Consider the following 12,621-nt stretch of genomic DNA (forward strand, 5'->3'; position numbering starts at 1 on the left):
CCTGAGAGGTTGACACATTACACGCTAGGTGGTGCTACCTGCATTTTCAATGGCAATTGAACTCAATAGTCCTTGAAGACTGTCCATGTGACAAGGGTATAAGAGGTCCATTACGTACATTTTAGATAACTCCGTGTCCAATCCGCGCGCGACGGCATATCCTATTATTGGAAATAGAGGGAACCCTGAAAGGAAACAATACAGCATATGAAAATCAATATAGGTGACGCTCCCGTCGAGTAGACAATGAAGGCATTATCGGCTCTTTCGAAGGATGCTCCATTAATCTCGAACAGATTGCTTACCCCATCCTATCATTAGAAACCATTTCAGGATCTTCTCCTCTGTGATGAAAGCCATAACGAGCAGCGTGTGTAGGTAGAGGCCTTCGCAGAACATCCACAGGTAGTTGCACACCAGAAAGTATTGCGTCAACACGTGCAATACCTGACACCATACCTGTAGTAAGATGAAAATCGGGGTTCTGTCAATATAACAAAATTCCGGAGAAGAATGTGTGTTTTCCTGCTTCTTTTTGTTTTGTCGTTATTGATGTTTTTGACAACATCTTTTTTTGCAAAATTAGCACTCAGTACGCGTTCCAGTATTCTGTTCTTTGTAAGTGTAATTTCAGTGAACTTTTAAGTATTCGTTGACGCTCGTTCGCTCGCTTTTCTCACGTTATAAGTGACGCAATCTCCGAACGTAGACATATTCATGGCTCCGATTTAGCTCCAAGCGATTCCCTTGATCATAATGGATCCCCCTTTACATATAGATCCTTTTTCCTCCCCCCTCTCTCTCTTCATTTGGCTATTGCGCCCTCGACTGTTAATAGGTTTATGTGCATCATTTTCAGGGCACCTCGTCTAAAAGTCGGCTTCACCTGCCTACTCATCACCTTCCCAGAGGCGCAATGCTTTTCATCCAGTTCCATGAAATGTCAGGTGACTGTGAGGGCTAGAAAGAAGTGTCCATACCCTGAAGTATCTTATCGTACCTTGCTTAAACTGTTTAAAAGCGGAATCACAAGGCTAGAACGTCACATTTTTTGGCCACATGGTCTGAATTCTTTATGATGTAGGAAAACCGAGAGGCACGAACAAAAAAGGAGTCAACACACACACACAAGATCCTCATCTCTACTCTCGCTTAATTCCGCGGAATACACAAGCGCCGTGTTTCTTTGCTCCGTGACCACCGCCTCAGCGGCGGTGAATCGCCCACTCCATCACCACCCAATGTATGTGTGTGTGTGTGTGTGCTCCGTGACCAGTTTGTGTCTGCGCTGTAGGGGCACAGCTAGATGTGAAGGAAGTACGCGAGAATATGTGTACACGTTTCCCACATATAATAACTTGGAAGCAAGTACCAGATGGTGCCGATTGCTGAGCATCTCAGCACCCACTAGAGAAAAAATCACCTTACCATAACCAGACGTGACATTTCTTGTAACCTAAACGAGATGGAGCTGCAGGCGCCCTTAGGGCAGCCACCCTGTTCCAAGTCCTTCGCTTTTTTCTTCTTTTTTAGCGGTTAATTACTACTGCTACTATTTCGTCCAGCAGAACCTCCACGCTGCTATGAAACATGGGGAACACGCAAGAAATAGCATGCACATATTCACCCTGAAACGCTTATACGAACGGTCGCATCTAGAAAAGCATCTATGAAACAGATACCACTATGTTGGCGTCTGCCGATAATCTAGTAATTTTTTGGTCCGAAAAGTGCTAAAGTTAGATATTAAATAAACGAATTTTAAAGGCGACGACGAGACCTGCGTGACGTCACTCCCGAGCAGGAGGAGTGGAGAGGGCGGCGCTCAGAGGAGAAAGGCGTCGTCTAGCGTGCACCAATACCAGCTCCCTCTCCATTGGGTGAAGACAACCGCGTCGTCTGCTACGAATTTCCACCATCTTTAGCCCACGCACAGCTCGCGATGCGCTCACAAAAGTGTAGCTATAGTGTAGCACGCTTAGCTATACACTACATTCTGGAGTTGAGTAAATGCATAGCAGAGGAGGTTTGAAAAAAGAGGGTGAAATCGGTACACAGCATTCATGCATGGTACGCGTGGGCGTAAACATGGCGGCTTTGCGGCGCATTCGCTTCTACAAAAGATGACGCCGCCCTACATAGAGGGAGCTAGTATTCAGGAATTCGCAGAGCCGTTTATTAGGAGAGTTTGGCCATTGGGAGGAGCCTGTCACAAAGCGCGCCGTTTGACGTCACACGATGGGAGGCGCCAAGGCCAGTGGCACCGTTTTGGATCAGAGCTGTCGCCTTGAAATCTCCCATTCCGCCATTTTGGAGCAGAGGCAGAGCCATGAAATCCTCCCGTGCCGCCGCGGCTCGCCTTCCATCCCGGTCAAGTGGGCGGTGTGACGACGACTCTGACGTCACGGAGGCTTCCCATCTCCGGGCGGCAAAAGATCACAGAATGGCCAAACTCTCCTCATAAACGGCTCTGGGAATTCATACACTTGAGGCATTCTAGCGTCGTCCAGACGCCCGCAGCGCCGCGGCATCTCTTTTCCCAAGGCCGTGCTCTGATTGGTGGTGTAGGGAATGACGTTTTTCGAGAGAGGAAATTCCGGTATACTCTCAACATCCGGCATCTGCTCTTGTCCTGTATTCCATCGAATAGCAGGCAAACTTCGCCGTTATTTCACGTGAGACTTTCAATACCGCGGTCGGCGGTCATCGACGAATAAAATGACACCATAATTTTGTAATCGGCTGGAATAGATGCGACCGTCCCGTTAATGACGGGGTAACCTGATGCGCTTGAAGCCGCTCCCGGCATAATAGGCGCTTAAAGCGTCCCGTCAGTGCACGAGGCTGTCCTCATTATTCGGGAAACGAATACAGAAAGTGAGTTCGCTAACCTTCGAAACCTTTAAGCTAGAGTGGTCTTCAGTGCCCAGACCAAGTGATGTCACCCTCCTTGTCCGCTACCCGCTTTTAGTCTTTTACACATCCGATCCAATTCAATCCTGTCCTGAGGCCTTTCTTTTCCACGCGGTATGAAGCAATCTTACTGGGCGCAGACATGAAAAGAGCTTAATGGGTAGCTCCTTTCATGAGAAGTTTTGATATTTGTGGTGTGGCGAGTGTCTGCCGTTTAGAAACGAGAAAGCAAGAAAAAAAAGTGAGAAAGTAAACGGGGGTGCAGTTGATGAGAAAAGGTTGATTTGGTTTGCCGAAAGAAAACATAAAACAAACTGGAGAGTGTGGCGTTCATTGAAAAGCTGTGATGAGAAGGGCCGATCGTCGCCGTCTATCGTTTTTTTTTCTTTTTTTTTTTCACGATTCAGTGTATAGGTAGCGATCGTTGCGCGTTCATTATCTATGCATACAACCCCGGGCGTATCCGTTGAATGCGTTCGAAGTTAATGTTAGTGTACGTGTGTCAATGTAACGTGTGGGTGCTTCAACTCATGGATGCAGCATCAAAGAACAAAAGAATGCTTGTGAAACAGAAACAGTCGTAAGAAATTGGCAGATGATTGCCTTCAAAAGAATGATGACGTCAGCCAACACAACAAAAAAGGGGTGGAGAGATTTCCGAACTGACTGCCTCAACACGTCTACATTGGATAAGTTAATGAGAACAAAATGGGGATGAAAATTTGAAGAAGTACAAGGAGCAAAGAAATTAGAGAGCTGGCGGCAGAGGGGGGAAGGGGGCGATTTCAAGTGACGAGGATCACAAGGGGGAAAACCCATGCACTTGTACGACACTCGCACGAGTGGGTACATGCACTTAAGTCTGTCTCTCAGTTGCATTTCTTTAAGAAAATCCAAAGCAATTGAAACGTAAGCTTCTCTATTGTTTCCTTTAACGTAGCATAATGTTTCTTTGCGAGCGAATTCTTCGACGTTCCACTTATACCCTATCCTATGTCGCAATAGTCACTTACAGGATTTTCTTCTATGACCTGAGATTGGGCAATGACGTAGATGTACCAGAGGATCCAGCATAGATTGTTCATAATAAATGAACTGAACAAGTTCTTGTGGATGGTGATGCGGCGACAGCGCAGAGATCTGAAATTGAAAAGTACAATAAGCGGAAATGTATTTTCCCGGCGCTGGAACTTCTGGCAGGAACGGAAGCTTCAAGGGTGTCGTAACAACCCATGGGAAATTGCAAACGTTTTCTATTACCGCTCTTTCGGCGCAATAAATTTTACATATTCCCCTATAAATGTATAGTGGTTAACATTCCTCCTTTTACGTTTCGACCACATCCCCTCCAAACACGGCAAGAACTATGTCTTATTATTATTATTATTTTTTTTTTTTTATTGGGACGGGAAACATATTCTTCGTCTGTTTGCTTACGTAACATGAAAAACGGTTAGGAGCAACTAATATTTATTCGAACAAGAACTTTCGTGCAAGAGACTGCACTTCTTCAGGTTACACAACTAAGTTTCATTTTTTCCCCTTTTCGACGTATCTGTTTGCTTAGACAGACAGTCGCGCGTGAACAATATTATCCTAAAGTGGAGTAGGCTATCGCCCCTGGCGATGAAACTCCCCATCATAAAGGTGTTGTTTTTCTCAATACAGCGAAAACAAACCGTTCCAGTGAATATAGATCACTTCGCGATAATGCGCACGTTTTACATGTACCCAGTAAGAAGTTTTTCCGCATTTCAAAACCCCGACCTGTTTATTTGTATGCCATTACGCAAAGCCCACTGTCAGGTTTTCCTACACTCTCTTAGCAGCAAAACGGCTGCAAAAATAACTAAGTAAACAAAAAGCACCTTAAGCTCGACACTTTCGAGACGAAAAGCAGCGCGTTTATCTTCATAAGCTGCTTTTGGGAAGCGGAGTACGAGAGCGGTGCAACACGCATTGTCTCTTTCAAAGGGCCTTAGAGATCGCGCGGGCTCTTTCGTCTCAGTCGTCAAAGTAACACACTGGATTCCTGTTTATCTTCCGTAACGCTCGAAGGATCGCGGTATCTCACGGTCATAGGTACCACTACCGACACTCTGTCTTTCAATGTACGCAAAGAAGCACTTTTTATAACCTTGAAAGAGTGCGCGACAGGATGCCCGGCGGGCGTCGCCGATTTTTCTTCTTTGCCGCGCCAAGCGAACCGAAGTTGTCACCGTATATTTTATGTGCCCCGGGTCTCTTTTTTTTTGTTCTTGTTTATGTCCAACATTGTTTGTTGGGACGAACTCTCCTTGCTGTCATAACAGGGTTATAGATAGCCCGCAGGGGCAGTAAAGTCCTGGGCTGTTTATGTGTCACGGGTTTTCCGAGAGTACGCCTTCCCCGGGAGGAGGGTTCTAAGTTTAACGGTCGATTTCTACTACACTCTAAGAAGAAAAAAAAAAGGAGTAATTTTACTCCTTTTGGGGACTAAATTCATTGCCACAAAAAAAGAGTCCCTTTCGGGAGTAAGTTTTTTTAAAACTCCGTGTCAGCGCCGCGAAGCAACTGTGGCTATGAGCGGCGTACAGACGTGGACAGATGGAGAGAGGACAGCAGGAAGGAGTGGGGGACAGGGGGGGTTAGTTTGCGTCCTGGGCCGACTTCAGGGGGAACTGCGCCGACATTCGCCTGGAAAGTCGTCGGAAAACCCAGGGAAAACCTCAGACTCGGGAGTAAATGAATGTCACAGAGTGGGGATCGCACTTCACGCTCTGTTCTAAGAGTCCCAGGTACATAATTCCTGTGCATGCATGAAAATACTTTGAATGAAACCCTCAACCCTGGTATATCGAGTGATATAAAACCTTGCGACATACATAGGGCATAATAAAGGGCGCTAAGAAAGGAGCGCTAATTGTTTCTTACTCTGTGTCGGTGGAAAACTACGACTTTGGCTGAGTTATACCAGCCTTATGCCATCAAATTGACCAAGAACACATATTTACGTAGACTGTTGCATTCGGAATACCATTCCGAAGTTCGGCGACAATTTGCGGTCCTGGGGAGTAAATGTCGGGGTTAGGGGACTAAAATAATGAGTAATTGCAATCTAGGGGACTAGAAGCTGCAATTACTCCCTATTTTACTCATTTTTTTTCTTAGAGTGTAGTCCTTTCGTTTAAATACATTCCTCTGGTTATTATGCAAATGTTGATGGGTTCTCGTAGATTAACGGACGTAACATTTATCAGGTATGCTTCTTCCCATTTGCTTGCCAAGGTGAGCGTTGACAAAGACACATCTAAGTCGGTGAAAAAAGAAAAAAAAGTCAATGTAAATGTGCTGGAATAGAGTTTTAATGGGTTTACAATTAAACGGTCTTGGTGGATCACTTGGCGCAGCCTTTTGCTGTTGCTCCGATAATTTTCTCTAGTTTTGCGGACAGTTTGCCTTAGAATGCTTTATTGCGGGGCAGAATCGTTGGGTAAGCCCTGCTGGAATACCACTACCGGTTCAGGTTGCTTAATGGGTGGTTCTTTAACGTGCACTCAAATCTTAGCACACGGCACCCTCCTGTTTATCCTGCCAGATAAAATACCGCGGACTTGAGCAATGCCACATCATATGCCACCGAATTACCCTGCCAGGAGCCAGACGTGATTTGCAGAGATCAGTGTGGTCTTATCTCTGTCCTACCGTGCGGTATGCTCATCATGACTCACCATAGTGCGGTGTGGCATTGCAAAGGCGCTGATCACGTGCCCACTGATAACTGATATTGCGCAGCTTGAAGGGAATTCGAGATAACACTTTGTTTTCGTGCGGATCGACGAAACGTGCTTGGTGTGGTGTGGGACGCCTCATTTTCTTGCTGTTAGCCCTGAAGCCCTGCTTTAGGGAAGCCCTAGGACCGAGTGCTTTGGAAAACGCTTGCCCACGACTGTGCCTTTCCATTTACAAGAGCGTCCAACAGGTGAGTATTTCTTCCGTACCTTTGCCCTATTAACTGATCTCGCACGTCTTTGAATGGCGCTTACGCAAAGCAGCAGGAATCGAACGCACGAGATGTATGACTTGTTTTCACACAAGGGTGACTCTAATGTTCATGTCACAGCTAACGATCACCGCGTAGGAGATTCTGAGCCTCTGACTCACGAACGATAACAAAAAATTCGCTTGGAATGGCGCCCCTTCTGAACATCTATCAGCACCTCTTTCTGTAGCCCATTAATTTAGGCTGAAGATTACGCTTGGACGAAGGCTGCGGTTGGCACATATTTAGACAAATCCTTTGCTCAACTTTTAAAAAATGCGGGTAGGACGATGTTATGTGAAGGTCTCAAGCTTCCTCAAGATGAGAGCCGCCGATGTACCGAACAGGGACTGTTCTTCTACGCTCACAGGAAGAACTATCTCTGTTGGAAATATCGACGTCTCTCGTGCTGAATGTTACTGCTGGATTTTCTACCCGTCTACGAAGGAAGATGGTTTGATAGACGAACCAACCAAAGAATGACAAATCGTGTCTACTTCGTATCACGTGGTTTATGCACCACCGAGCAGGGATAAGCGTTTCATTGCGCCACCCAGTGCTTCAACTAACAACCCACTCTAGGAGCATTACAATAAAAAATGTAGCTTTTCCGGGTTGGCGTCAGTTCCGCATTCTTATTATTTTTGTTTTGTTTATGGCACATTGTCAAAAGTCAAAGCAGGAGTCAACTTACCTGAAGTAAAAAAAGATGAAAAGTGATATGAGCAGAGCGACCAATGAAAGGAAGTAGCCTCCCACGTAGAGAAAGTTCACGACATTGCGGAACTGAAAGAAGTAACAAGGGGAAGGAAACTTAACCAAGCGTAAACCGCACTTTGATCGCAATGCGAGAGCATATGTGAGGGAAAAAAATGTGTAGAAAGCATTTTCGGGATTCGGAGTCAGTCACCGGGTTGTGAATGGGGATAGCTGTAGTGCTCGTGAAAGTAAAACGACGTGCAGTCGACCTCTTGCGAAGTCGATATGATGCAGAAGTTCTCCGATTCTTTTGGAGACATTGTGCACCTCTGAATATAAAGACAGGCACCAACGTGATACACTCTAAGAAAAAGAAAAAAAAAAAACAAGTACTTTTAGTCCTTTCGGGAGCTAGGAACCGCAACCATTAGTCTATTTCGGGGCCAAGTCCGCGCAACTTTATGTGACGTTTAGGGATTATTTGCAGTGCTGGGGAGTAAATTTCATGGTCAGGGGACTAAAATGGGGAGTAACAGGCAATCTAGGGTACTAGTAGAAGTTGCAATTGCTTTCCCATTTACTAATTTGTTCGCCCTTAGACTTAGAGTGTATGACTAAAAAGAGGTCCCTTGTCTTTCACAGCATCCAGTAGTATAAATGCGTCTCACGCAGCCAGTTTCATATCGTGACAATATTTTCATACCGTGGATTTTTTTCCGATTTTGAAAGGTCCTCACGCGGACGTATACGGATAAAGGCACAAACAGGCTCGTCGCCACTTTGCGTTTTTGGGCTTTTTAAATTTTTGTTTTCTCTTGACTTTCCCTTCGATATTTGCTCTTAACGCAAACTCACGTCTCCCACATATTACCGCTAGTACCCTGTTACTTAAGCTGCTGGTGAATATAGGTGCACATACTAAAATTAATAGTGATTAATTTTATTATTAATAAGCCTTAGTAGTAATAGTAATAACACATGGTACTATTCGTACAGTGGCGCGCAGATTTGCCTTAAAGAGCGGAGTTGCGTGTCATCGGGCGCTGATGGATAGCTTGAAACGAGATTGGGATAATCCACTATCCCCCTGAAGGGAGGGTCGGTACGCACAACGGATGCGGTTCCCTGATTACCGATACAAGCACGTGATCAAGGCCACCCAGGGTGCATCAGATAAACGGCGCAATGCTCCTGGGAAGCCGAAACGCGAACGTATCCGTTGTGCGTACCGACCCTCCCTTCAACAGGATAGTGGATCATCCCAATCTCGTTTCCAGCCGTCTATCAGCGCCCGATGACACGCGCTCCGCTGTTCAAGGCAAGTCTGCACGCCACTGTACCTAACGCTGGTGACCGTCACTAAAGAAAACTGCTGCCATAAATGACGTCACCGTGAGATAAAACGAAACAACAAACAAATTAAAGGCGTACTCACCTCAAGGTCGAGGGTATCCACACACGCAGTGTAGTTTGACCAGACGTGCTTGGTTGTCGGATGCCGGAACCAGGTGCCATCTGGGTTGCATACTTTATGAGCCATTCCTAAACACCACACAAGTTCTTTCGTCCAATTCTCTCTCAGCACGACATAATTACAGGGAGTGCGCGACCTCTCTCATATGACTCTCCCATCCCACTAATGAGGAACAAAATGTGACCTCGGGCATTTCGCGGTCTTGTTTTATGACCGCCATTGCCGCAAAATGGGGGAGTGAGCCATCCTTACTGTGTGATGCAAATCCAGCGACGAAACGCGGACAGGGAGCGTACGTGGTGCTTCCAGCCGGAGTGTCGTCCCAGCAGCTCCACCCGTCCCATGTTCGAGGGCAGTAGGATCCATTGTCTGCTGGCATGTTTTAAAGTTCAATGGCATCGAGAGAGAGAGGGGGGGAAGAGAAACAAGATTGCTTTTTCATTTCGGGGAAGCCCGGAATTAATTAGGCACAAAAGGAGACGCAGCGTTAAGCGCTTTTGTGTATTGCCTTTTGGTCTTCAAGAAAAAGCCCACGATGCACAAAAGCGCTTAAGCTAGTATCTGTGAGGAACATGGGGAGAACGGTAGCGTTATACTTTCCTCTATGTAGCAGTTAATGGTTGTGGTTTTATGTACTCATGAGAACTTAAGAGTCTTATAAGGGCGGACTATTCTTTTGTCTCCGAGATATTGAATCTAATATCTTCGTGTCGTCCTTTATTATCTATCACCGCGTCTTAGTTTAAAGGAGCAGTGAAGTGTGTCGCAACCACAGAGTGAGACGACTATGTAGTATACTGTTCCTCAACACGAAATTGCGCTCAAGCTACACCATTTTGAGCGTGGCATTTCTTTTAAGTAGATTTTCGGGTCAGTCCACAGCAAATTCGGACGTGCAAATAACGTTCAGTCTTGCAAATTAGTTACTATAAATTTCTTACCGTGTTGTGGAAAGGGCTTGAGTATTACATCCGCCAGACATATTTTGAAGTCGCCGATCTTCTCTTCCCAGAGGATATTTTCCCCTCTTGAAGAGCCCACCTCCCATGGGATAAAGTCTCCGATCTCCCGGACAATCCACTGAAGTACTTCCAGTTCTGGATCCTTAGAAATTAACGAACGTAAACACATGCGATTATCTATCAGTGACAGGTTAATATGAAAGAAGAAAAGCTATAGTTATGTCGGTTTGGAAAAATTAAGTCCCTTCAGGCGACCGGAGACTTCGCGGGTAAGATTCGTGCGCCGTCAGCATAAGTTACCTACTAGCTACCCCCCACGCACACACAAAGGAGTAACTTGGGGAGCAATTACACCTTCTACTCCCATAGTTTGCAATTACTCCCCAATTTAGTCCTCTGACCGTGAAACTTGATGCACAGCACTGCAAATAGTCCCCAAATTACGGATAAACTTCTGTAGCCCGATGCATCTAGTCCGAAAAAGGAGTGAAAGTACTCCTGTTGTGTTCTCAGAATGCAGATGGAGTTTTATGTGAGCTCTTCCTTTCTTAATCACCTGATTTTTTTTCTCAGTTCAGTCGTAAGGGGAGTAACTTTTCCCACTGGCTTAACCACACGTTTGTATGTACCCTCTAACTCGTCTTCAGATTGAACTTTCTGTATTAAGTGTACTGGGGTAGCCAGTTTGACTTCGTCGAAACTTACATCCCCATTTTTTTCTTTACTCACATCACATCACATCACATCACTCGTCTTCTTCCTGGTAGACTTAGATTCGTGAAACGAACTAAGAAAGAAGAGGAGATTGGGGAACAATTTTAGCTTCTGGTCCCTGGATTGCGGGTTCTTCATATTTTACTCCCCTGACCCTGTCATCCCCAAAACTACAGTTCATCCCTAAACCTTGCTAATCCCTAAACCTCGCGTGAACTTTCGTGCATCTAGTCCTCCAAAAGACTAAAATGACTTTTCTCCCTTGGAGTGTATCCTCAAAATCTCCCTATCGCACCCCCAATAAAACTAGGACCGAATCTAACTCTCTCGAGAGATGGACACTGCCGTGAACGCACGTGACATCCGACTCCGTGGGACGTTGAACGAACCCTCTCCAGGTTCGTCGCTATCGCCCACGCCAGCGAGCGTCTTACTTCCTTATTTTTCTCTCACCTCGCACAAAGGAAGTTCAGCGGGAGACAACCAAAGAGCTCTTACAGTGTATATACGGGAGAAGAGCAGCTGCTGCCAGCTGGGCTCATTCGGTTTTGCCGCAGTCACTTATTATATATCCCGCTCAATCATCGGAAATCGATGCGAAGAAGCAGTGCACCAAACTCTCGCGCATTAGCGGTCTCGCCAAACACTTTTGTTACTGGTAATCATCTGGAAGGTAGAGCCTGAAATGCATCCGCGGCCATCGTTTCTTGCAGACAGCTCCATTTGCTGTGTTCGCGGAGCCGGCCTTCGTTGTGGACGTTCGTTGTAATGGACGAATGAGATTGCGTTTCCGCCAAACCGCTTTTTTTCTTTCTTTGCCGCTGCTTTCTTTCTGTCTTCAACTCGACAAACAAACACTGGTGCGGCGCAAATGCACTACAGCGTGGTAGTGATCGTTTTCTCAGGTTTGTACAGCGCGCTTTTAAGACTCGAAGGTTGAAAGCGCCCTCAAGCGTCTTGCGTGTTCAAAATTTCAGTTCTGTGTTCGGAAAAGCAGCTCGAATTATTGTTTTCCTTTTTCTTATTTTCTTAATCCTCTTCTGCCTTGTTACGGTCGCATTTTTATATAAATGACGCCATACTTCTGGCTTAACTTGTTACAGTTACAGTTAACGTTAAGTTGACGAATCACACATTTCTGGACCTGCAAGTGTTATGAATGGCATCACGTATTCATCTTATCTTGGCGCCCTCACACGTGCATGTTCCTTCCTTATTCTTTCTTTTTTTTGTCGCCGATAGATTGCCTTTTGGCGTTCAGCTTAACTTGCTTTACACTGTCCACAGAGTGTACACTCAGAAGTAAAGAAGCATGTGAGGAATGACTTCACATAGTACCGAAGGCGACGACGCAGTTACTAAGACAGACTGACTTAGTTACGCAGCATGATATAAGAAAGGAGGTGCGTTAAATCATTTTGAATAATCACCCCAACATCCAAGTCTTTGGCAAGACACGATGGCCGCCAGGTCAGAAAATATCAGTGCGCAAAGACATAAAAATCACAACATGTGTCCAACAGTTCTAAAGTGTGTAAATGAGAGCAGCAGCTACAAGGTATGTTAAAAATAGAAACTCTGGCATCCAACGTACGATATCAGCAGCGGACGTGCAGCCAACGTAGTCGGCGCCTCCTTCGTCCCACGTACCATCCGCCACGCAGCGATAAGTAGCAGCACCTGCAACAGTTAGGAGTGTTACTGTCACAAAGCGCGCTATTATAAGAATACACGACGTGACATCGCACCTTTGTGGCAGTATTGCAATAATGTTTTTTTTTTGTTTTTTTTGTTTGTTTGCTTTCACGGTATTCAGCGTTCAAGCGTGCTATTTAGGC

At 45.7% G+C, this 12,621-nt stretch overlaps 1 protein-coding gene and 1 long non-coding RNA gene across 5 annotated transcripts in view; one reads left to right on the forward strand and one right to left on the reverse strand.

Annotated features, from left to right (window-relative positions):
- Positions 1 to 12,621, reverse strand: part of LOC135367058 (calcitonin gene-related peptide type 1 receptor-like) — a 93,042-nt gene that overhangs the window by 10,891 nt on the left and 69,530 nt on the right. For 2 of the 4 annotated variants that reach the window (XM_064600153.1, XM_064600151.1), the window contains exons 5-12: positions 12,378 to 12,463; positions 10,049 to 10,211; positions 9,360 to 9,479; positions 9,069 to 9,175; positions 7,629 to 7,720; positions 3,927 to 4,053; positions 306 to 459; positions 119 to 185 (exon numbers count right to left, since the gene is read on the reverse strand). In XM_064600153.1, the coding sequence (XP_064456223.1) occupies positions 119 to 185; positions 306 to 459; positions 3,927 to 4,053; positions 7,629 to 7,720; positions 9,069 to 9,175; positions 9,360 to 9,479; positions 10,049 to 10,211; positions 12,378 to 12,463 (916 nt within the window). The remainder of the gene's footprint in view (positions 1 to 118; positions 186 to 305; positions 460 to 3,926; positions 4,054 to 7,628; positions 7,721 to 9,068; positions 9,176 to 9,359; positions 9,480 to 10,048; positions 10,212 to 12,377; positions 12,464 to 12,621) is intronic. The other 2 variants (XM_064600152.1, XM_064600154.1) reach the window with 2 other exon arrangements.
- The window catches only part of LOC135367063 (uncharacterized), a 138,158-nt gene continuing 132,240 nt past the window's right edge, over positions 6,704 to 12,621 (forward strand). Inside the window, exon 1 of the long non-coding RNA XR_010414347.1 lies at positions 6,704 to 6,874. This is a non-coding gene — a long non-coding RNA (uncharacterized LOC135367063). The remainder of the gene's footprint in view (positions 6,875 to 12,621) is intronic.

This window comes from Ornithodoros turicata, chromosome 8 (genome assembly GCF_037126465.1).
Source record: "Ornithodoros turicata isolate Travis chromosome 8, ASM3712646v1, whole genome shotgun sequence".
NCBI lineage: Eukaryota > Metazoa > Arthropoda > Arachnida > Ixodida > Argasidae > Ornithodoros > Ornithodoros turicata.